Here is a 26591-nt window from a genome sequence, read left to right on the forward strand (position 1 = left end):
TGCCTCCTGTCCGCCACTGCTGCACACCTAACAACTGCAGCCCAGAAGAAACAGGACTGGGACAACTGACTGAAAACTGGCAAGTTTAAAAACAGCTGACAAGGGACAGGGCCATCAGAGGATTTACACATATAAAACTGAGGGGTTACATCAGCAGAAAAATGCATTTGCCAATATATCCTCCCTTGTACAAGGCAGCTATGCTGCAGCTACACTTGATGCCATCGCATCTCTACAGCACTAGAGGCTGCACAGATATAATTTAAGAGGTGTTTCATTTGTGATACAACAAGGCCTACTCTGCTAAGACTTACACAGAGTCAAAGCCTGACTGCACATCCAGGAAAAGACGGTCAAGCACTACCCAAATAACTCAATCTGGACTAAGGTCTGCCCATGTCACAGGGGACTTGGTATCCTCTTACCTAACCTTACTAGCAAGTATACGTATACCACCAACTCACTCTTTTTCCCCAGTCACAAATTATTTGGAGGTTGCTTACTGTAACAGCAGAGAGTTCTCAGACCTTGCCACTATTCAGAAGCTTTTGCCATCTTCTCGCTTCCAGCACTATGGGCCTGGCATCTCTCCTACCTCCTTTTCTCTGAAAGTTAGCAGAACAGATTCCTACTTTCCTCACCAGATTGCATTAACCTGCCAGGAAGGCAGCTCTGAGGGTTACAGGGTGCCTTGCAGCTCTGTGCAGTGGTAGCTCCAGAATCAGCCAGCCCTGCCTCCGGTGGTGCAGACCGGGGAGATGAAGTATCCAGAACAAGAGGTACAATCAAATTATGGCTCAAATGAATGAATTAGCAGCACTTCAGTGCATGTCCCCTACCACTGGAGAGGAAAAATAACATTTCAAAACTTAAAATTTAAAAAAAAAAAAAAATTTCAACAAGGATACAGAAAATAAAAGAAGTGGAAATGATATCCAGCATTTGCCAGTACTTCAAGTCTAACTGCAAACTTCCCTCAAACAAAATTTCAAAATACAGGAGTTCACAAAACACTGAGAAAAAAATTAACTCTACATCCATCTTTATCTAAGCCTTACATATTGTTCATTAAAATTAGATAGCCAACGCTTAACCACTCTGTTTTCTTGTTTATTCATTAGCAGCAGTATTACACACTTAGCAGACACCCTACAGATACACACAGATACCCTAAATTAATAGACACAAACTGATTCACACCTCAGGCTACATTTGGGGCACAGGAGGGAGTACTCAACAACCACTAAACATCCAGGAAACTTAATTCCTCAGAAAAGACAGTCTCAGATTCCAACCCTGTAGGCACTTTCAGCGTTACCAAACCATATGTTCTCCTCTCATCCAGAAAGGAATAATCTCATAAAAAGGCACTTTTTAACATACATGATTTTGTACAAGCTCAATTCATTTGTAGGGGAAAAAACCCAAATAAGCAGAAAAGAAATTTATCTGACTCTCTTTTCTCCTGTTGTTTCTTAACATGCTTTTAATGCCCGTTTCCCTCTTCTGTGCCTTTCAGTTTGATTCTGCTGCACAGGCCTACAAGCAGCCTCATCTCTGTGGCAGGCTCAAAATGCTCCCCACTCTGAGTTGTACACACATACTCTTCAGGAACACTGGAGCCTGAGTTCACTTCTGCAGACACTGCATAGCTGCAAAAACTATCTGCAGACTTGAAGTACACAGAAAAACACCTGTGCTTTAGCATTCCCCCAAAACAACACCAGTTGGCTGAAGTAACGCTATCTTTCACCAAGCCACACACAACACACTTGTGAGTACAGGGACCATATATGGTACCGATTTTGTCCAAAAAACCAAACTGGGAAATAGTTCAGAAATAAAATGGCAAGGAGAAACCAGGTGCACACTCTGCTTTTCAACTGAAGTTGTTTTATAAAGAGATTCAGAAGCAAGAGAAATGATTTAATCCTTACCAAAGTCCAAAAGCACATTGCACATGGGCTCTTCAAAGTAAAATCAGATTTTATTAAACACAGAAGTAGCTCCCCGGACTGTTTTCCTACAGCAGAACAAGGGAGGATCCTGAATTTTGGAATAATGTTTTACTAAAACTATAAATCGTCTGTACTGGGGGAAAAGTAACAGAAGTATTAATCCATGTAAAAAAAACCAAAATCTAGAAAAAATTCTCTGTTTCTTTTGAGGACTTCTCTGTTTCAGTCCAGTTATAACAGAATTTCTCAAACTTTAATACAGCAATCCTTTTGTATTTCAGGATATGTATGTGTCTAATAAAAAATGTGTACTACACAGAATTGTTATCTAGGAAAAAAAGGAACGGGAAAAAAAAAATCCCTGAAAATAAAAATCAAAGCGTGTTGAATTTCCAGAGCTCAAAACAGACCCTATGTGATACAGCTAGGAACACTGAAAAGATTAAAAAACCCCAAACCTACAAACAGGATGGTACACTGATAATTACATCTCAGCTAGCCATAACAACTTGCTTCAAGCCTCCTTCACTGTTCATACAGCAAAACCCATTTTTAATGCCATTTACAGATCAGTCATCTATGAGAACATCATGTAACAAATTAAGCACAGAAAGACACAGGCTGAGAGGAAACAACCGCAAGAGCTTGCTGTCATTTGTGATTTTTCATTCCCTACCTTACAAAAAGAATTGAGAATAATGCTGCATATTTTTAAAAAACTTAATGTCAAATAAAATAAAAAGTTAATGTGTTGATACTTTTAATCTGATCAGGTACAGCTTGGATTAAAGTAGAGATTTCCTTCTTTTCCATATAAAATACAGAACTAAAGTAATACTTGTAACTGTCCTTTCTGAAGAAAATAAAACTGCTCTGAAGTACATCACACAAACACCTAACCTTCTTACTATCTCCATTAACAAAAACTTGAGATGCAAAGAGATTGCTTTGTACATTAAGACTGTGTTAAATTCCATGCAATGGATGCAGGTTTAAGGAAGTCACAAGCAAGCTTAAGAATCAATATTTTTTATTTACTGCTCGGTAGTATAAAAGTTGTATATAAACTGTTTTGTTAAAATACATTTGATATGCAAATTTAAGAAAGGCAGACTACTATGGCAATATCCATACCCCTGTAAAAAAGCAGTGTAGTGTTAAAGGCAGTGAAACAGGTACAGTCTCTAAATTCTCTCTTACTCAAGAAGCAAAGCATAAATTCAGTTCTTGAACATATCAGGTCTGATAATACCTTATTTAACTATTTTATACAGGTAAACATTTTACATATCCAACATCTTTCCATTCCCTTTATTCTACATATTTTCAATGGAATCAAAATAGAAACTACTTTTATAAGTAAAAAAATACATATTTCTGTTTAAACTTTCTTCCATCCTTTTGACAAATTTATTTGCAGTACTAACCCATCATGTATCAAAATATGGTATCAAAATAAATTGCTCTTTTTTTAAAAAAGTTTTTGGAACAGTCTGTAATTGTGTAATTCCTTTCTGAAAATTATTTGAAACTGCTTAGTTTTTCCCAATATTCCCTTTTCCCAGTAACATTTTATACTCATAGCTATCAATCTCTTGGAAACTGAAAGCTAACTACTATAATCAATACTAATTACATCTTCTAAAAAGATTAGTTCTTCACACAAATAATCAAGTGAAGCTTAACATATATGCCTGTAAGGTGAGTTTGGTGTTTATGTTGCACTTAAATACTGAAGAGATTTCATAAGCCAAGTTTAAATTAAGGGGAGCAGGGATGCTGAACACTCAGGTTCTGGTCCTAGCCAAACAGTTATTTTGGGTTCTCAAGGACAGACAATTATCTCTAAAAACATCATTAAAAAAAAAAAACAAAAAACACCACACTTATTATTTTCAGCTTTGGTGGGCAGTGATGTGGTTTTTTGGCAAATATATCATCGCTAAATAGGCCCAGTCAATATCTTGGGGATACAAGTAGAAGGAAGACCATCAGCAGCACATGCTTTCACCAAGAGTGAAAAACTTAATGTTTCCTGACAAGACACAGGAGTATCTAATACACAAGTAAGATTAATTTTGTACACTCTGACTGTTAACACTGCATAAATTGATAAAGAAACGTAATTCTGATATGAAGGAGAAACAGTTTAGAGCATTTGGAGTAAAGAGATTGAAGGTACTAATTTAAAATAAATCAATTTCAAAAACATACACTGATTTTCATTGAGTTCATAAAGCAGATTAAGTTACAGTTCTCAGAATATAGTGCAATCTCTACTAAAATGCATTACATTAGAGCTTACATTCTTAGGCACTCAGAACAAATCTTATTTTTCAGTTTCTACTATACAGAAAAGTTTGTTAAGTATTACAGAGACTTCCCTCCTCGAAACAAGTAATAGGACAAAGTAGAGATCATGGTTAGACACAAAGAATTAACATCACAATACCATGGTATTTTTAGCAGTAAGTCACACTTAAAATATGAAGGCAGTGACACTGCCTTAAGTTTTTGGTGCCAATGAAAACAGCTACCCTCAGTCCAATAAAGCCACTCTGAAGCACTTTAGTATATACTCCATAAATTTTTTAATGTCAAATAATCCATATCCTTATCTAAGGGTTGAAATATGCTGCCTTAACTTAATAAGGAACCTGTGTGTAAAAACAAAAAAAGAAAAGCAAAACTATTAGGTATTCTTCAAATACGAGTGAGTAGTTACAGTAAGATGGGAGAACAAAAGGCCTTGAGGAAAGTAACCTTCCCAAGAGCTCATCCAACTGCGTAGGAAAATATGATCTTCAGCCTATAAGTAGTAGTAAGGGGAAGGTAAGGGGTGGGGGGAAACAACAATTTAATTTAACATATGAACATATAGCTGAAGAACTCTGGTGTAAAGTACCCTTCACAGAGCTTGAGGGCTTATGTACTACAGGCACAGATGCAGAGGCTGATGTAATTATTTCCTTGTATGTTTTACTTGGCTCCTAGTAGTTAGATTAAAAGAATATTTTCATCCTTCAAAGGTTGGCTTTTATCCTCAGAAAACACTTGTCAATTCTGGGGTGGGCAGAACAGAAAAAGAAAAATCCAGATGGATCACTGGGGTGAAGCAGTTTATCCACAGGGTCATTGTATTCCTTAATATTGAGCTCACTAGAAATGCTTGTCTAAGTACAAAAAAAATTAAAGACTTCATAAGGCTTTTACCTTTCCTGTCCAAAAACTTGTGTGTATGTTTTCTTTCAAAGATGAAGCCACTTGATATGATGTTCAGACAGCTCAATAGTATTTAAGTGTCTAAATCTTACTGATTTTACTGGTCAAAACCCACTAAGTGTTCAACCTTGCATGAATGCCATCACAGAACCTGTAATGCTCCAGTGCCATAAATACATTTCCTTAAATAGTATGCATCTCTTGGGAGTTTTCAGTTTTCTCCAAAGTGCTCACAGACAAGCTTCTTCTGAAAGTTCCACCTGTAAGAGAAGAAAACAATTCTAAAAATAACCCTAAATAGCAAAATTAGTTTTAGGATGAATACACCAATTAAAAACCTAATAGATGCTCTGAAACAGAAAAAAAAAAGCCATAATCACATGAAGTGGTTGCAGTGCATTCCACGTTTAGCATGTGAAATCCTAAAGATGAGCTAAAAATTCAGCTGGTGCTCTTGAAAAGAACAGACAAACACATGGACAAACTGACAAATCACACCACAGTGCAAAGCACTAGGAATGGAAAATGTTACATAGCTTCAGTGTACCTGTACGCTGGTTTGTTTACCCAGTACTTAAAATGGATGTGCAAGAGGTCAACTCAAAAGTTTTGACTTCAGCTATCAGCTGTGTATCTACTACATCTTTTATGTGCCACTACACATATTTTAAATAAACTTTACTGATGAAATGGAGCCTGCTGAGAACATGGACCTTGGAGACACGGAGAAGACATGCTACAACTTCAAATGATGCAGCCAGCAACGCACTGGATAAGCTGAAACACTACAAAGGTCACTTCAGAACATGTCAGTTTAGGGGAAAAAAACCCTGAACTTGAGAGTAGCAGTGAACACAAGCAACCAACAATACTACATCACTCAGGGACTGCCCAACTCAGGAATTCCATCTCATACAGGAACTCTCAGTGACAGCAGTTAAAGTCAGCCACAAAGCACAAATCTACTGCCTCCATATGAGAGAACAAACCTTCTCTGGCAGCAGTTAAACACACATCGGTGTTTGTCTTCTTCCTCTGCATCGGAAGATCTGAGCCAAATTTCCCAGAACTGTAAGCTTTTAATTAGACATTTAATGACTGGAGGCACAAAAGTCTTAAATGCTGCTTATCTGTTCATCATCATCATCATGGCTAGGCTTCGCGAATGAAGATTTGAAAGGGCTCTACCCACTCTTGCTACAAGCGCGCTGATTATCTGTTCAGTTTCAGTAAATTAAGCTACAATAATTTATTAGAAATCTGAAATAAGTAAATGAAGTAAAGGTCTAACTAGTGCCTGTTTACATATGAATAGCTTTTCATGACAGTGGACAAAAACTAATCTAGAACTATGCTAGTAAACAGTATCAAAGCCTTTCAAGAAAGATGTTTATTTTTTGTAGTACACATCAAAAAGGTCTGGCTAATTTCCCAGATGATTTACAAAATAGCTCTGTTGGACTGGAGAGACCAACCATTAAAAGATTCTGTAGAGCCATTTCTCTGCTATTAGAACATTTATTTTCAGAAGGAGCAAAACTTTAATCCTAAGGGAGATTCTACAATAAAAAGCTGCCATAGATGGAGAATTTTTTTATAGCTTTACTATCATATCTCTCTAGAGAACAGCTTATTTTTAGATTAAAATAGTAATGGTTTCAATTTCTAAAACTTTTAGGCAATTACAGGAAAAAGCTTTCTTATTTAGGAGAGGAAAGAACAAATTAGAAAGAAAACAGGACTACAAAACATTTTAGAGTGACGAAAAAATGTGGGGTTTTTTTTTCCAATCAAAGTGCACTGAAATTTATTTTCACATATGCTTTCTTTTTCTCATGTTTAAAGAGAAGATAACCAGCCTGCCTTCAATTAAAAACATCATATTATGAACAATCTGATGTTACCATTAGACATCTAGAAAAGAAATAAAACTAGTCATAGGAGTAACAAAACAACTAGCTGGGCACAGAAATCCCAATGCCGTCAGTGAAGGAAGAGGTTACCTCTTACTGCATTTAGCTAATATTGATTTTTAAAAAGGGAAGAAGTAAAAAAGAAACCACACCAATATTAAAAAAAAACCCTGAGCACAAGGACATAATTCTGAATCAGAAAGTAAGAGCAAAGTTTGCCTTTCACTCACATCTGTAGATTCTTCACAGATTATACAGCAACAATGAAACAGCAGCCACTAGGCAGCTATGACTTGCCAAAATTTGTTACAGAACAAAAATCAAAACACTGGTATTGAAAAGCATTTGTCCAGTCTCGTCTTACAAATGTCCATCAATAAAGATGCAACAGCTTATTTCAACTTCTTACATTTTGAAACTTGAACTCCACCTCCTTGCAATTTGGCCTATTATTAACTTCTTAGCCAATGAGCAAACAAAACAATTTATTTCATTACCGTCCACAACTTTTAAATATTGTGAAGCATACCACATCTCCTCCTCTTTCAAAAAAACCTGGGTAGAATTTAGTGACATGACACAGCGGCCAGACAAATACACTGATTAGTTTAACAGTCAGACCTGTGCTGCCAGCAAACGTTGGAAGGAAGTATCCCCATTGCTATCAGCTCTCTACTTTAATCTCAAGATACTCAAAGGGGTTTGAGTCTTGTTGCATCTGTAAACATCCCCAATTTCCTCTTGTGCATTTCCCCCTCCTATTTGAAGTTACCAAGAGTTTGAAATGGGACTGAGCTGACACAACATACCTTTATCATTTCTCTCATCATACAGAAACTGTGTAATTTGTTCACTTTCTTTAAGTCCAATACTTTATTATGCCACCCCAAAACCTTGTTTCCTTAAGGGTCAAGTCTGAATTTTGAAGGACATTTGTGTAAAATCATCTTTCCCCTTCATATTATCAATCAGTGTGTCCTCAATTAGAAGCAAACCATATTAACTTACAGGGTTTTTTTCCCTCAACGTTCTTAACAGGTAAAAAAGCCAACATAGTCAGTGCTGCATTCCAAAACCATGCCAGACATGTTTTTGACATGCTTAATAGAGTACCTCAAGCAATTGACTGAAGTTTAATGACTCACAAGAAAACCCCAACCGCCTGGCTTAGTTAGATCCCTGTGATACAGGCAGTGTCATGTGTCTCCACTGTTATTAGTCAAAGCTCCACTGATCTATCAGAGAAGTATCCGGTAAGCAATCATCCTGAATAAGCACACAGTACGAAGCAGCAAGCATAAAGAAGCAGGCACTGTAGTTATTCCAGTGATACAACTGTCAGTAGCACTTGTTTGATTAATAAGCACATTGCTACTAAATCTGAGCCATTGTTTTTTGCCAAACATTAATATGCAAATGTTTTATTTTGCGCACTAGCGATGTCACCTCCACAAAGAAGTTTTTATTTCAACATCTACTCTAATTAAAAAATCTGAAAAAAAAAAACAAACAATGAGGTAAGAACTTGGTGGGTAAATAAGCTTTTACCAAGTTATCATTAACTGAGTTACCAAATATAAATTTTGCAGACTTTAGTGTAGAGAGTTTTGAAATTGAAAGATGAGTTCTCACATGCAACTGATACATTTTCAACTTTACTGATTACTTCACATGTTTCGTAACAGAATACTTTCAATACAGTTCCAAATGTTTGATACCTGCAGTTTACTCTGAGCTTCTCCTCTCCTGCGTTTCCTGTTTCGCAGGCGTGGCAGGTGCTTCGCTCACTTCTTGTTTCGCAGGCGTGGCAGGCATGTCACCATTGACACTCTCCACGCCAGTAACAGACATCAAGCTCTTCCGTTCTTTGGAATTTGATTTGTGCTCCACTTTTGTGACTCGGAATCTTAAGGAAACAAAAGAAAGATTGAGTTTTATTTCCCCAGGGATTAGTTAGATCATCCTCAAGACCAGGTGTATGGGAAGGAACAAATTTCCAGGTCTGAAGAACTAGACATCAGAGCAGACACCCACCTAGACCCTGCTTCACTTTAGAGCAATTTCTAGTACTCACTACTGCTGAATCACATTTTCTCAGGAAATTTTGGGTTAAATCAGAATCCACAGACTGTATACTACTTCTTAGAACAGTAATTTTCAAAGAGAACTACAACATAAGTTAGAAATCAAAAATAACAAGGAGAATGAAGTGGCTTCTATAGTTCACACTTACTTGAGAAATACCAAATTCAGAAACAGAGGAATTTTTATTATGTGTGCATTATTTATTATGTGTGCATTATTTATTATGTGTTTCTTTTTAGTCTGTATCAATTGAGCGCTAGCACTGGATTTATACCCACAGTAAATCTCCATCTTTTTACAAAGTTCTTAACAAAAAAATAACTTTTTTTTAATTAATTATTCCAGAAATATTTTAATTAATTATTCCAGAAATAATTTCAGTCTAATACTAACATGGGTATGGAAAAAAAAAATCACTGATGCTTTAAACAGAGTTGAATCAATGGATATCTGATTCAACACCGGCCACTGCAGCATTCCTAAGAAAAGTATACAACAAAATGACCTAAGGCTTACCTTCCCACAGAAAGGACTGTAACTTCTCCAATACGACTTCTTCTGTTCTCTTTAGATTTGTGAGCTGGCTTTATAAGGTGCCATCGTTTGTGACTACAACGAGTACAAACATCCTTTTCCACCACTCCTCCGACAGTATGGAAGTGATGGGCTTTGCAATTGTGCTTGAATGGAACAGCACCAGGTGACAAAGGAGTTCCTGGACTCACTGGACTCTCAGGAGAGGTAGGAGATAAAGGGCTGTAAGAAAATGTATAAAGGAAATATAATGTTATAATGTTTAGTATAAAATCCTGTTTCTTAAAAATGAAAAAAAAAAATAACCTTCAGTCATGTTTAGTGAATAGCTAGTTTTTTCAGGGATCATTTATTTGTGAGAATGTCTGGTTTAAGATTCCCCTTGGTACCATACTTTTGCAGTCAAAATCACTTCCAGAAATGAATTCATCTGCAGTCATGTAATTAAGGTAACTAACACACAAAGCAAGGAAATGAAGAGGGGAAAAAATCAGGCTAAAATAGAAGAGAACAAGTTACATGAACTTATAGTGATGAAGACATCCAATAAGCTCATTACATTCACTCCTGGAGAACTACAGAAAGTATTTCAGAACTGTACCTCAAAGAACTCCCAGAAGAAGAGGACAGTCCCATGATACTGAAAACAGGCAAAACTAAAATGTCTATGACAAAAAGAAATGAATCATTTAGTTTCAGGGGAAAAAAATAAAATTTGAGTACCTAGAAAGAAAAAAAAAACAGTACAACCACCAAAAGGCATTTGAGAATATCTAATCAAATCAATATAATTTTCTTCTAAAACTGAAAAACAGCAGAGATTGAAAACAGATGCACTTTTTTGAACTTCAGCATCAATTTTGATGCTGCCTTGCAACACATTCTCCTAAAGCAAACCAGAGCTCACGAAAGGTGAACTAACTGTAGAGTAAGGCAGCCCACCTTGTAAAAAAAACAAAACAAAAACAAAACAAAACAAACAAACAAAAAAAACCACAACAAAAAACCCCAAACACAAACAAACTCAAAAGACATACAGTAAGGTATATATCAGTAGTTACTATGAAACTGCAAAGACATACAGAGTGGGGTTATTCTGGTCCTGATGATATTCAGTGTTTTAAATAGTTCACTGGGTAATAGAATAGAAGAACAGCTAAAGTACCCACAGACTTTGGATCACCCATAGTAACTGTAGAGGACAAGACAGGAAATTAGGATGGTCAGAGGAGAGCGTGAAAGACACATGTACACAAATCTTACTAAAAATACTGGATGTACTGCAGTAAGGACAACACAATTTTCAGTGTTTTAGCAGAAAACCTTTACACAAACCCAGATTAAAAAGCATTAAAAAGCATCTCTTCATTAAAAGATAATCATGAGTTGAACATGAATCATGAAAATGTTCTTAAGAAGGACAAACTTCACAACGGAAATAATAGGAGTATAACCTGTGAACCTAAAGTTATATTACTCAGCATTAATCATGACACAGCTGATCCTACCATGCAGGTTTAGAAATGTTATTTCAAGAAAAATACTAACAAACTGAAGAGACTCCAAAGGAGAAGAGAAAGAACAAATTAAAGAAGCAAAACATGCTGCAGAAGACTGGAGTTACTTGGATGCTTATTTTCCAAATAAAAATGTTGTCAGCAGACATTTAATGGTCTTCAAATAAATAAGAAAATGCTATTAAGAAAAATAAAATCTGTTCAGTATCTGAAGCAAAGACAGGAACTAATTGCTTCAAGTGGTAGAAGTGCAGATTTTACTCAGTCATTATTATTCTATAATTAGGAAGTATTTTATAGTGCACTCAACTTAGATACACAGTGGATTTGCACTTGATTACAAAAGCTTTAGGAGTATCTGTCAAATTCTCTAAGAGCAAACAATTTTTCCCTCCCCCTTACTTTTCATATTTTAATTCACCACTGAAACTATAGTCTAAAACTCCCAAAATAACATCAAACATGCCTATGCAAAAAATTCAAACAAATATTTCTACAGCACAGTAGAAGATTAAAAATAATTCCTATACTTGAGAAGAAATCCTTTTATAAGTTCAATTTTTTTCTTCAGTAACCAAGATTCTCACCATTAGAACAGGTGATTAATGGCTGCATACTCAACTTTGCTTCTGCTAAAACTATATACTCCCACTTCTTTTATAGGTGACACAATACTACTTGAACTTCCATCTTCTCTGCCTTGAATATGAACACAGGATTACAAACGAAGAGCATTTAAAGTAGCAGTACACGTAGTTAAAGGTACTCATGTACAGATACAAGTACTTTTACACATATGATGCACGTACAAATACTTTTACACATATGATGCATCTGTAAGGCTGAACTACTTTCTCTACATACTTATCTAAATAGGAGTCAGTGAAAAAATGTAAGAGATAGGTCAGCCAATGTATATTCCCACAATTACAAAGGAAAAAGTAAACCAGAAGGAGACACAGAATAAGATGCCTATTTTAAGTTAACATCCATACAAATTAAATAAGTGCTGCCTCTGTTCTTTCAAGTCAGAATAGCTTTGGACTAAACCACTTTCTAAGTAACCACCTTGAACCAAACCAGTAATCTTTAGCTCAAAAAGTAAAACCGTATCACACACCTAGAACAGATACCCAGAAGAGCCAGTCACCAATCCAGGGCATATACTAACATTCAGGGAGTCAGACACCACAGAAAATCTAAGTACTATCCCCTTAGCTGGTAGCTCAAGCAAGCGATGTAGTCTTAAAAGTGTTTGTGAAACAAAATCCTTTGAAAGGGTATGTTTTTAGTTGCCTCCGGAAACATGCATTAAAATGACAAATAATTACCTTTCAGGTTCAAAGACACTGCTATCTGCTACCATGGCCTTTAACACATCAGCATTTGCTGCAATGAGAATAAACAGAACTCTTCAAAAGTGAACAGCTCTAACTTTAGAAAAAACATAAAGCAAGATTAAAGTTCCCCAAAGAAATTTCATCTGAGAGAAAGATGACTGCATTATGTACATCTCCAAAAAGGTGTAAGAGACAATTAGAGAAAAAAATGTTAATTCTATGGGAATTTCTTAACATAAGATACTAAAATTACAGTTCAAAGCTCCACCCCAACATAAGCCATACAACGTAGCCATCTGCACAGAATTCTCAAACAAGATCTATGAATCACCTCACATGTTTACAGCAACTTCAGATTAAGAACACCAGTTTAAGTGAGCCCTACAAAATGCAAATTAATTATCAACCAAGCAGTGTCAATTGCTCACATATTCTCAAACACACACAAATTACCTAAACCCAACCTCAAGGAAAAATACACAAGCTCAAAGCCCTAACAGTTAAAAAAAATTAAAAAATTTAAAAAAATTAAAAAACAAACAAACAAAAACACCACAAACAACAAAACCCCAAAACCCCAGACACAAACCCAAAAATACCACTATTCCAGAGGACTAGTCTTCATTCAGAACTAACTCAAAGCCAGTTCAATGCTCAGAACTCTGATTTATACAAAACTAAAAGGCTAAAGGTTCTTGTACTATAAGAACATCCAGTCTTCTAAAAGTTTCTTCTACTGGGCAAATACATTCTGAACTAATCAAGTATTCCATGGGGTGCTTAACTGTGATTTTATTTTTTCAGTCGTATCTTCCTCTTTATCCTTTACTTTGCACACACAGCACATGAAGATACCATGTCCAAAGTTCATCATCAGTGCTGGTATACCCTACTGTCTCAGTTATGCACAAACATTTCATTAGACAAGAGCTGCAGAAATCACTTCAAGACAAAAAGTTTAATGTAGTCAAAACACAGAAGTTTCCACAGGCTTTAAACACTGCCACTAAGAAAGCAACCTTGAGCTTTTACTTCACAAAGCAAAAGGCTGAAGAAAAAAAAAAATCAATCCCTCAATAAAGTATGAGGGAATGCATGAGTTTATCTTCCATAAAATGTAATTTTCAGGTAAGCGAAAAACTTCCCTATTCTGCTTGAAACTTGGCCTTGTGAAGGCAATTTCAAAGAGCTAAGCATGAACAAATCCGTTATTAGATGAAAACACATACTTCAAATTATCTGAAAAACACATGTGTTACAGAACACTATCACAAAGGCTGATAACTGCAATGTCACAATACTATACCTTCATTTTTCATGATGTAGTTAACTATTTGTCCCACAGTGTCACTATTCTCATGTATAGTTTCATTCATTTCTGTGCAAAGAAATAAATATGTTGTCAGTATCTTGACCTTCTGAATCAGAAACTGAATTATTTTAAAACAAAATATTAAAGAAGCCACAACAAAACCAAACACACCAGAAGAAACTACATTAAAAACAAAAAGACAAGATCTATTGTCACTATGGAGGAAAAGCTGAATAAGACATTTCAATCCTTATTCAGGAAAAAATATGAACACAAGTTTATGATCTGTACATCAGCTCTAACAAACTCATCTAAGAATTAAATAAACACAGTATTTTCACAAGCATGTGTCAAAATTCCTTCTCTAGCTATGAAGTAGAAGACAAACAAGAGAGCAGTATTTTTAATTGTAACATTAGGGAGAAAAAAACAAAACAAAACAGATTATTTAACTGTCTCAAGTCACTATTCTAAAATAGGTATTAATGGCTTCTACTATAACAAGGATTCAATTTAAGCTTTTCACCACATCTAAGAGGGCATAATTGATTACTTTAATGAAAAAAATCTGAAAACTTTTGGAATAGAAAGTACCCATTAACAGTACTGAAAGCTTCCCCAGAATAACTTCCAAAGGCTGAGAAAGGTCAATGTGACAACTAGAACAGTCAAGAGGCACAACTCTGCCCTTCCCTAATAATTGTTATAAGGTTTTATTTAAAAAATAAATAGGATTAAGGCAAGTTTGACAGACAAGACCCTAAATTTTTTGCTGCATAGTAAATGAGTAAATCTCTGTACCCATGCTTCATCTTAACACCTGCAACTCTGCAACGTAACTTAGAAACAGCTACTTCCCGAAACTGAGATGTAGATGATGTTCCCCTTTCACTACCCTACCGATCCCCTTGCTGTTTAACACTCAGGTGAACTGACAGACCAGACAGTTCCACTCACTCCTCACATGCCCCAGGCAGTAAATGCTTAAGAACACACCAACATATCATTACTGCACCACATGGCTCTACCCTTACCACAGAGCCATTTACATTCATTATGAGCCTACTGAAAGAAATTAATTGAGAGAAAGGAAGAGGCCCCGAGTATTTACAAGTGACTTGGCTCTTGTTTGTACTTAGCCAAATGCTATACTGGGTTACTATATGCCTTCCCAAGTGATAATGCCCTTTATTTTCCCCAAATAAGAACAGATGGGAATAAGGAACCATAAAAATGAGGGCACAAACAGACATTAGGACAAAAATAAAGGTATCTTTAAGAACAACGAAAAGAAGCAGACATTCCATAAAACAGAATGCAGATATTCAGTCCAAAGGCTTGGCTTTATAAGGAGAAGGGGAGATGACCATGATGGCACAACAGATGCAAATTAAGATTGCTAAACATAAAACTAAGATTTTTAGGCTTTAAATGGCAGCCTTTTGCTACTCCTCACATAGAACTATGTAAACTAATACTTTGTTGTAAACAGATGTAGAATGCAAAAAAAGTTATCTGATGACTCCAACTGCACTGTGGAGTTGCAAACAAATATACTGACAATTTGAGAGGACTTGCATGGGAAACTGGAACACTGCTAGTTTTGATTGGCCAAAAACCCAACTGACATGCAGTAATATTTTTCTTAATATTGCTTTGATGTCAAAATAGACAGAGAAATGACAGAAGTCTCACAATAAATTATTTCATAGCAGTTGCAATGTACAGAAATAGGAACTTGTTTATTAGACTTGATTACCTATTTTTTCATCAAGTTTTTCTTCTTCTACTTCTTCAGCCTCCGTTGTACAGCGATAACCTTTTTTCTTAAGGACATGGCAGATAAGGATCCCCAAAAGACCCATGATGAAGAAAACAGGAACCAAAGCAAAGGCAATATACTCTAGGTGTTCAGTCTTGCCATCATTGCCATCAGTTTTAGTTGTCAAAGTAGTTGTCTGTAAGTCATGGATTGACAAAACATGGGGAGCCTCTCCATCTATGTGAACAAATACACAAAGTTATCGCTATAGACTGTAAACCACTTGAAAGCATTTAGAAAAAAAATTACAAGCACATCCAAATCCCCACAGTGTCAATGCGATGTATGTTCTGTGATGATGCGGACAACACACTCTACTGGCTGAGAACTTAAACCTGCAGCAGCAGATAGTCCCTCTTCAAACAATTGCAAATGCCTAACATCCAAAAAACCCACATGATATTTCTTCAATGTAACAGTGAAGAACCAACAATATTCTAGCCTGACAGGCTTGTCATCTCAAATAGAGGGCTTGCATATCTCACAGAAGAATAACACCACCATTGTTCCTTGCTCACATCATCAAGGAAAATGTCATACCATTCCTCCAGTTCTAAGTTTATAACAAATAAGCGACAAAATATGGATCCTTCCCTAATATGTGAGTAAATACAGGATTTAGTATTGACCTTTGCAAAGAAAAAGAATCAGGTGTGAGAGAAATAACCCTAATTTTTTTCTTGACAATGGGATTTCCTAAGTCAGGGAACATTTACCCTCTACTCAACAGCATAAGGTGAGCTAATTCTTTGCTTTTCTGAGATTTGGAAACCATTTTATATTTAAACTTGAAACAGGATGTGAAAGTGAATTAATTTTGTGTGCAAAGAACTTAAGTTACAGCATAGTCACACACTAACTGTATATTCACAATTAAGCATTTTTGTATCAATTAATTCAAATTAATAGAAATCTGAATTTCACAGATATATATTCCACATTATAAAATGGGATTTTTTGAAGTACTAAAAGTATAGAATATTTACATTAGAAGGGACCTCTGCAGTTCACCAGTCCAAATGCTGCTAAAAGCAGCACTAATTAGATCAGGTTGCTCAGGTAAGCTCCATCTGAATGACGAACAGTCCATATTTCGGGGCAACCTGTACCAGCATTTGCCCACTTTTATGGTCATTTTACACAAATAAATTTAAAAAATCATGGCAGGAGGGGTTGGGACTAGATGATCTTTAAGGTCCCTTCCAACCTTTAGCGTTCTAGGATTCTATTAAAAAATACTAAAGTATAATGTTCTACATAATTATTTTTATATCATCAACCTGAAACCCTATCAGCTTACACAGCCACTGAAAACACCCATACAAATTAACACCATCACCACCCTCTGGAAGAGCAAACCATCAGAAACCACTCAGTTAGAGATTTCCAGCCTATCTAATATATAACACATGTAAATGTTTGCATGTTAAGAACTATGGTTTGAGTTTCTTTGTTTTCTACTTCTTTTTCTTCTTACATAATCTGTTTTATGATTTAGTACTACTGCTTGTAGACACAGGAAACACCAATAAGAAAACCACATCAGCTACAATCTCATCTGCAGTTAACAGGTGATGACAATCTAGACAAATCCTCAAAGAACAGGTGCATGATATGCAAGTTAAAAGGAGAACTGTGCCTATACTGGTACTTTTTTTCCTGACCAAAGAATGTTGGAAAACTCATAATTTATCAACCGAATACTCTGTAGCACAGATTAGACAGATAACTGGGTTAAGATTTACAGAGTTTTTGAACTAGGCAGGAAAATATTCTTATTTTTTTTTCATTTAAACACACATTAAATTAACACGGATACTTCAACATACCAGTTTACATACATAAGCCTATATGCCTTTTCTTTGGTTGCCTTTAGATACCTTAAAATCCAACTGTCCCATTAAAAATCAATAAGAAACAAACAACTTTGCAAGGTATTTTGCTTGTTACTAGTAAAGCATTAAATCAATAACAGTTCCATAAAAATGCAACATTTACACAAAGTCCATAAACTGCCTGATGCCATTCATTTTTTGTTTAGAGATGTAAAAATTCACCAAAGGCAAACCAAAATATCCTAGAAGAAATCAACCAGCTGGATCAAATATTTGGTACACCAAGTAATATAATGGCCAGTCTTCGCGAGCGAAGATCCGGGGAAGGTCTTTCCACCTTCCAGCCTGCGCATTGGATTTTTTAGGTGAGACACAGTGTGCGCGGAACTGAGCCCACCCTTTAATCCTAAGGTTCATCTGCCGGGGCCAAGCGAGCTTGGACGGTGGCAGCGAGGTCCTTAGGACGTAGGTGGGTTGCCTTTAAGGGCTAACGAGCCCCACCTGCCCGGGAGTGTCCCTGACCGGGAATCGAACCCGGGTCTCCGCGGCGATAGCGCGGCGCCTTTACCATTAGACCACCAGGGGCTCCACGGTACACCAAGTATATGGTGCTTATAAGGAGAGCAAGGCTTTCATTATCAAACACCACACACAGCCTGCCCTAAAAAACCTCAGCAGTTATGACATAATGCAAAGCCAAGCCTTGCCTACCTAAATGAGCAATATATTTTATGTCCCAACTCATAGCTACATCATTCATTTTATGATCCCTATTCTCCTTCCCCAGAGGCACATTATGCTTATTATCAGACTACCTCATACTCACAATTCACTGTTGCTCCTCAATGGTTTTAGTGACAAGTTAAAGCCATAGCAATCTTCCTTGACTCAAGTCAATTCATAAAGGAATTAATTTACTTCAGTGTTTTGCTCTCCTCCGGCATTTTTATACACCAGTCATTGTATACCAGTCTACATATCAAAATTACTTGAAGATGTAATCTAAATGAAAATATTTAGGAGCAATATTCAGCACATTTAAAGTGGTGTTTAAAAATGTAAATCATGAATTGCACTTATGCTACTAATTCAGATGCCACGTGTTCTTGTGGCTTAAAAATTAATATATGTTAGGTACTGAAGTTGGATATTGCCTGTCCTTACTTTATATTTTACTTCTGAGGTAAAGAATAAGACAGTCAACCTCAGACAAGACTTTTACGCTGGTTCTAGTCAGTTTTACTCTGACACAAAGGTAGCATTCTTCTACTTTAGCAACTGCTCAAGAAAATTTTACAGCACCTTTAGGAAACAGAACCTAGGAGGAGAAAGCATATTAATGAAAAGATATTTCATCCTTCATTAAATTGTAATTTTTACATGGCCTAGACATATTATTAACATCCTAGTTAAATAACATATTCCCTCCATAATAGTAAAATATTGTTTGACCACAAAAATATGCCAAGACTACAATGTCTTCAAGGCTGGGAGAAGAATGAAGCTAGAGCAGACCAGTAATACTATGAAAAAAAACCTTCCCCCTCAAGGTTTTATGAGCTCACAGAAAGAGAGCTGGAAGCACCTTAGAGAGGTCATTCCACTTCATCTTGCTGTCAAAAAGTGGGATTAACCTGCCAAGCATGGCTAAAGATCCTGTAAAGGTAACAGCTCACCCTCCACATCTATTGTCTTTTTTCAATGCAAATGGAGGATCAGAACAACTCCTCCTTTAGTATCTACTACCACAATCTCAGATTCTGCTTGCACTGAGTTGCAGAATCATTCTTCCCTTGGTTTTAACTGCATGTACTTAAAAGGACTTCACTTGGCATGATCACTTGGACCTCTCCAATATGAGCCAGTTATCTCAAAGCTTTGTGTATTTATTAATATAGATAATTCTCAAATTTTTCAAAAAGCACGAGAGATTTCTAGAAATATTTAATCTTAATCTTATCTTGCTTTAAGACCTACTCAGATTCTTGAAAAATAAATCCTTTTAATAACAAAGATCAAAACTGTTTAGATCTTATATAAGCAATATACAACACATCATTAAAATAATGCACTGTATTTTTCTTTCTCTCCTATACTAAACCTCAGCATAATCTACATCCAGCTGATTACTTCCAGCACATCCCACTTGCTTTCGTATTGTTTAATTTACAGAAAGTGGCCCATAAACAATGATGTAATCTTCTCTCTGCTCCACTGATAAAGGATCCTACTTGGTTACTCTGGATTTTGCTCATTATGTCCACGCCACTTACTTCTTATGGTACGCCTTTTAAAGAGCTTTATTTACATTTTAAGAATTTGATTTTTCTAGCAATCTACCTGCTAAAAATAAGTACGTGTTTATTAGCTATTTTCCTCTCCATAAAGTTCAAGGAGTTACAGGATCATATTCCCTGATCTCAGGCATGAAAATGAAACACAGCTATCAATCTCACAGTGTACAGAAACAAACTATTGTTGGTCTTAATTTATATTTAAAGAAATTAAATATGATAATGTACAACCTATTAAAGTACAAGACAAATGAAATGTTCAGGTATGGCACAGGATCTGCTCAAACATCTCAGGTAAGCATAGCTGAAAAACATGCCCCGTTAGCAACATCAGTTTATGCATTTCTCTCCCTCCTCACTATTAACATGCCAGTCCTCACATCTGCAGGAAAAGATGGTCCAAAATAAGGTCCAAAATAATTAGGCAGGAAATGGCTTCCATGGGTGAGTTTTGATTCTTTTTTGCCATTTTCTGATGATTTTTTTTTTTCTTTCTTACACACTTGGATCACCTCTGGTTCAAGTCACCACACAGACCTACACACTGTGAAAAGGGCATCATCACAGCACTGATGAAGCTGGCAATGCCATAGGAAGGAACAGGCAGGCAGCCTGTGATTCCAGTTCCCCTGTAAGGAAAAGGCTCCTGATAATCATACCTTGTGCTTCATCCTCTCTTGGCTCTAAAGGAAATATATTCTAAACTCCATTAAACTCTAGAATCATAGAATTAACTGGGTTGGAAGAGACCTCCAAAATCATCAAGTCCAACCCTTGATCCAACCCCACTGTGATTACTAGATCATGGCACTCAGTGCCACATCCAGCCTCATCTTAAAAACCTCCAGGGACGGTGAATCCACCACCTCTCTGGGCAGGCCATTCCAATGCCTGATCACCCTCTCTGTAAAGAACTTCTTTCTAATAGCCAACCTAAACCTCCCCTGACAGAGCTGAAGCCTGTGCCCTAGTGAGACTTCCTACTCCCAGGCCAGATATCTAAGGTGGATGGATCATAGAATGATTTGGATTGGAAAGGACCTTAAGGACTATGTAGTCCCAGCTCCCCTGCCATTAGCTGGGACAGCTTCACTAGACCAGGATGCTCAATCTGGATGTGTTCTTTGATTTACAGCATTCATTTTAAGCATCATTTAAAATAAAACTTTTTTTCATTTTAAGTTACACGCTTTTAAGTTCAGGCATAAGAATAAAAATCCTATGTTTATTTGCTCAATTTCCTAAATATACACTAAACATCTCACTCTCAGGAATTTAAGAAAACTATTTTTTAAAAACTTGAGTTTTAGTGAAATTAGTTAAATACCAGTTTATATCTCTTAGCATTTTAAGAGGGATGGATACTTTCTTAAAATAAGAAAGTTCTAAATGAGATAAAGCCTTTCATTCAGTACATTCAACTTATTCAGAAATACAATAAACCAACCTACTAGAGCTGCAATAGAAGTTTCTACTATCAAATTTCATTTTTTAGATTCTTAATTCAAGTTCTTAGCAGTGAAATCATCTAGCCAATTCATTTACCCTGATGGTAATCATGTACTTCTTTAGTAGAGGTTTTTAGTTATTTTACCATTAGTAAATTGAATAAGAACAGTTTGATGCAACTTCAAATTAATACACTTTTTACAAGTTATCTGATTTAAATAGTATTTATCTGTTGTGAATACTACAGTCAAATTGCTTTTGCAAAACCAAGCAGATGAAATAACAAATTTCAGTCACAAGTCAAAACATATCACTGTCCAAAACACACACACATAAAAATATTTAGTAAACGTTTGGGATTCTCTGCCTTACTAGTAAGGTGGTAGCTACAGAAGAGAGCAGACAAATTAGAAAAGTCAGTAAAGAACAGGTTAAAAATCACTTATTTTCTAGAAAAAAAAACTCTTAAGTGAAGAAAATCTATTGCCTACCACTTGCTTTGTCTATTGTTCAAGAAAATTGTACTTCAGGGAATATGCACAAACTGAGTAACAAAGGAAAACCACCTATCATCGGAGAAGAACATTCAACAACTTTGTGAATTCCGCTCAACTTCTAGCTTCCTTGTAGTAATCAGAACCTACAACCGTAAGTGAAATAAGCAGGAAACATGGTGACAAAAAGGAAGCCACATGATGAAAGAACATACTGACAACTAGTAACAGCACTGCCAACTGCCTTAGAGGTTAAGCAAGGTTGATTACGAATTGCTGTTAAGAACAGACTTCAAAACCTCCATTAGATATGTCAAAAGCAGTATCTCAAGAAAACGAGCAGAAGGATCATTTCCTTAGAGCACATACCAACTGCACCTACTTTGTGAACACTGATAGGCATATTCAGCAAGCCTCAGGGAGAACACACCTTCCTACCCAGCACTGTGCTCACAATCGCAAGCCAGCAAATTTTTCATAGCACCTCAGGCTGGAGCTTGCTACAAGTCCTTACATTAGAGACAAAGTCTTCGGCTCTCTGAAGTCATTGCATTAATTTTGACTGAGGGCAAATCTTGCAGTGGGTCTGGAAAGAGAGCTTTCTACTCTGAAAGGTAAGTCTCCCCCTTGGCAAGTTCTTTACTAATCCCAATTTTTTTCTGAATTACACACCCATCAACACTTCCAGTAAGTTGTCAGCAAAAAGTCTGAGGCTGTCTTCTCTGAAACCCTGGAGGTGGGGGTTCAGAGAGGAGACACCTGCTATGAAAGGACAGTTCCTATTCACAGCAAACAAACTAAAGCTAAAAGCATTACTGTATAATGCACATAACTGTCAACTATTTTAAAGCATTGCAATTTCCACACTGCCACATAGAGCTTGTTAGGAACCAAAAGGGAAGACCAAACCTAATAAATCATCTTATCGGTCACCCGGCCAATCCAAACAGTCACACCATGAAGGCATCTGGTATCATTCAGAATTCAATGAGAAAAAAAAATAAAGAGTACCTAGAGAAGTTCTGTCCTGTCCAGAAAGGGAAAAACTGAAATATTAAGGGAAGTAACAGAGATTCAGTCCATTCTTTGTGAGGCACAATATGAGGTTGATAATGGTGCAGAAACATATACAGAGGCAAAAAGCTCACGTTTGCTATTTACCAGTGCTAAAATTGCAGTGCAAATGGTGTAATTGCTTTGGTCACTATTGAGCAGCACATAGCTCCTGCTGCAAAAACACAGAGAATTGATGCTTTGCATTTCCATTTCTGCTGGAAAAATTTCAGTTTTCAAATAAAACACACTGCAAACAGCTACCATGTATATTTAACAAAACACACTTCACCAGTTTGGCTGTTAAAAAAATGAAATACAATCCTTCCTGGACACATCAGATACCTAAAACTGTTGCTAGTTTTAGATAACTAACCTAACAACCCTCACTTGTTTACAGGAGTCAAAAATCAATTTTAACCAAAACCAATATATCTCTTATGTGAAGAGATATACTACGATACAGCAGACACATTGACAGTAAGCCACTTGTCAAGCTCAGAGGAAGAACAAAATTCTTTCACAGCTTTCACATTTCTTGCTATACTTGCCAACTTTTGGCCTGCAAAAGTTCAAGCCTATTCATCTAGATATACCAGACTAAATTGCTGCTATCATTATTAAATCCTACAAAGGCACATCGCACACTAACACTCCTCCAGCATAACTGCCTTCAAGCTCAATACAGCAATCCTGAATATAAACACTTGTAGGAAGTCAGTATAAGCCTATGAATACACATCCTTCGGTTTACTAAAACAGCTGTTTACACTCTCTTCAAAATTCCAGTAGTAGGCAAACTGTATAATCCCAACATGTAGAAACATGCAGTAATATGCTTAAGTAACAACCATCAAAGGACAAAGTATTTTTTTATCTGCTTTAAAAAGAAAAAAAAAATGATAGTAATGATCAAGAAGAGAAGAAAAATCCACAACTCCTCTCCGGCTCTTACCCCTGCACACAAAACCTGAAAACCAAAAAAGAATTAGGGCATCAGGTAGCACTAACTACCAGTCAACATATTTGAAATTCAAGATGCCTAGTGGTACTTATTTCTTCCCACTCTCCAAAGAGAAGGATGGACTGGATGACAAGCCTTCCATTCCTCTTGCTTTCAGAAAACAAACAGGAGATGGCAGATACCTCAAACCTTTCTGTCCAACCAGGCCTGCACCAAGTAATATACAGATGCACAAAAAGCACAGAAAAAAGTAGGAACTAGAAACAGTTATTATCTAATTTTTTGCTAATAGGTATGGCCGTCTTAACTATTTCCACTAAGCTTAACGTTTACTCTCAAACAAGCTGGTACACTCTTACACACCGCGTAAAAATAAGCATCAAATTTTAACAGAAGTGTTTGAGAAGCACAGACAATGCACGAAACAGCACTTCAGACTACACAAGCAACAGATTCGGTTTCACTTTGACATTATTAGTACAGTTATTAGTAACAGTTGGGGTTAGACATAAACAAAAAAATGTAAATGTAATTTTAAGCTAATTTCTGGTGATCATATGTGTGCAAGGGCTCTTCAGAGTTCTCAAGGGTGACAGCCAACTTAACTTCCAAAATCCAAACACTAAGTCAAGTTTAACCTCACGAGAGGGGCTGAAGTAGAAACAATTCCTTAATGCACTTCTGCCTTAAGAGCCACCCAATTCTAGATTAAATTAAATCAACTATGGAGGAGTCGCCAGCCTCGAGTCTGTATAGCTCATTACAGTTTTTTCTATTTTTTCCCGCAACTCGTGGCTACAATTACTCAATTCCCAGGCCGGGGCTGTCACGACACTAAGCGCCTTGTGATCGCGGAGGGCACTCGCAGCCCGCCCGAGTGGGACCCGGGAGCGCCCGCCCTGAGAGCCCCGCGGACAGGCGGGAGAAACCTGAGCCGCTGCCGCCGCGGGGGCTCAGCCGCCTCCCTGCCCGCCTGCCCCGGGGCCGGGGCGGAGGGCAACGCACCCCCCGTGCCGCTCTGCCGGGGATCCCCGCCTAAGCCGCTCCGGCCCCGGCCGTGGGAGCGGGCAGGCTCCCGGCAGAAGCAGTGGGGCCAGCCGAGGCACCCGAGCGGCAGCAGAGGCTGCGCTGCCCAGCGCGGTCACAGCCCGCGGAGAGGCTCAGGGGCTGCCGGCGGGGAGAGAGGGGGTCCCGGGTTGAAGCTTCCCCCCGCGGAGAAGGACCGAGGCCGCAGCGACCCACCGAGAGCGGAGCTGCCGCCCAGCCAGGCAGCCGTGGGGCCCAGCGATGGCGCAGTCGGCGACACGCCGGCGGTCACTGCCGGAGCCATTCCCGGCGCCTCGCCCGGGTTGCTCCGCGCTGGCAGCGGCGTCCCCGCCGCCACCCGCCCCGCCCGGCCCAGCGCCGCCGGCACGCCCTGCCCGCCCTGCGCCTGCGCGGGGCAGCCGGGCCGGGCCGGGCGGGGCTGCTCCCCGGCTCTCGCCCTGCGGGAGGGGCTGGGGGGAGCGGGCTGGCCTGGGGCGGTGGTGTGTGCGGGTTAGCCTCGAACCGGCCTCGGGGAACGGCTCAGGCCTCGTTTATGTACACCAGCGGGGACTACGCCGAGATCGCCCCCCGCCCTCAGGAACAGTTTAGTATTGCAGCTCCCAGACGTGATTTCCTGAGCCCGGCCCGTGCTCAGCCCCCTCCGCCCGGCAATATCAACGCTGGGGCGCGGAGCATCGTGTCCTAAAGGAGGCAACTCCTTAACCCCCTGCTTTGCGTTTGTCATTTGCTGCAAAGCACCCGGGGTGCAGTGCCACCCTCAGGGGGGTGCCCGTGGGGAGCCTCTCACCCAGGCAGGTTTGGGGGTGTCTCCCTTGACGATAGTGGGTTTCAGCTGTGGCCGGGCAAGGCTCCTCTGTCACTGCCACCCTTGTGGCCCTGCTCACCCTGCCGGGACCTTCCTTGCTGCCAGGGCGTAGCAGGGCTCAAGGCTGAGGAGACACGGCAAAGGACAATCGCTCTGTACCAGAGCATCCCGACACCCGCGCGGGGCCGTTTTGTTATCAGAGCTGCATTGGAGCTACTTACTGTAAGGGCAGGGCAGTGCACCTGCCATGAGGGGCCACAGGCCCTGTGGAAGTTGCTGCCACCACGGCAACATTCACACCGGGACACACGAGTGTTCAGAAACACTTCTGGTGACGCAAAATGTGACCCTGCATTCACAGTCCCTTAGCGCATGGGGACATTGCGCCCACTCATCATGTTACCTCTTCCCATGCACTATGCCTCAAATTCATGCTTTGTTCCTTAAATCTTCACAGCTGAACTCCAGCTTAAATTTATACTCTGGTAAACTAGCTCCCATGCTTAGATCTTGGCCCACTTCGTATTTCAGCAACTGCAGCTGGACTTTACTGACATATCAGGAAACAAAAGTCATATCCTTGTATCAAGGCAGAGGCAATTATAGCTTAGAGTTTAAATGCTATAAGTTATTTTAATCTAAATAATTCATTTATTTGCTTTTACTCATATTAAATACGCAAGGAAAAAAAATGCCACTCATTTAAGAAACAATATTGCAATGATTATAAATGCAGGTACATTACTGAATGTTTTTTCACCTGGCACCAACGTTGTGTGCGAAAATACCCTTATCGTCCCCTGACTAGATTCCCACCTTCTTGTGGGACTAGACTGCCACCTTCTTGTTTGGGACAATCACCCCATCTGGCATATTATCCCCCCACTATCCCCCAGTCTTCTAGTAAAGAAAATATACAGAAAATTAGGTTCTCAAAAATAGTATGT

The 26591-nt window shown here is 38.2% G+C and overlaps 1 protein-coding gene across 3 annotated transcripts; it reads right to left on the minus strand.

The window, feature by feature from the left end:
* Window positions 1–2971: 2971 nt before the first annotated feature.
* RELL1 (RELT like 1) lies at window positions 2972–25179 on the minus strand. Of its 3 annotated transcripts, none has more exons than XR_007631858.1 (8): window positions 25035–25179; window positions 15641–15880; window positions 13876–13947; window positions 12561–12618; window positions 9695–9934; window positions 8812–8999; window positions 8239–8328; window positions 2972–5440 (listed from the first exon to the last, which is right to left on the minus strand). XR_007631858.1 is itself a non-coding variant. In XM_050338547.1 (7 exons), exons 1-6 carry the CDS (start codon window positions 25120–25122, stop codon window positions 8819–8821), a joined length of 879 nt encoding a protein of 292 aa, XP_050194504.1. In that variant the 5' UTR covers window positions 25123–25179; the 3' UTR covers window positions 2972–5440; window positions 8812–8818. The 3 variants fall into 3 exon arrangements, 1 of the variants encoding a protein (XP_050194504.1); XR_007631857.1 differs by having other exon boundaries at window positions 8239–8359; XM_050338547.1 differs by lacking the exon at window positions 8239–8328.
* Between the last annotated feature and the right edge of the window lie 1412 nt (window positions 25180–26591).

The sequence above is a fragment of the Myiozetetes cayanensis genome, unplaced genomic scaffold (genome assembly GCF_022539395.1).
Source record: "Myiozetetes cayanensis isolate MyiCay16 unplaced genomic scaffold, myiCay2020 scf7, whole genome shotgun sequence".
NCBI lineage: Eukaryota > Metazoa > Chordata > Aves > Passeriformes > Tyrannidae > Myiozetetes > Myiozetetes cayanensis.

Bases quoted from the DNA above. Each gene is read 5' to 3' on its own strand.
- RELL1 (XM_050338547.1), bottom strand. From the start codon at position 25,122: ATGGCTCCGGCAGTGACCGCCGGCGTGTCGCCGACTGCGCCATCGCTG. The intron at 12,619-13,875 runs GTATAGTATTGT...TTCTCATTGCAG, and splicing joins CTACATCATGAAAAATGAAG to CAAATGCTGATGTGTTAAAG. The intron at 9,935-12,560 runs GTAATTATTTGT...ATTTTCTTACAG, and splicing joins AGTGTCTTTGAACCTGAAAG to CCCTTTATCTCCTACCTCTC.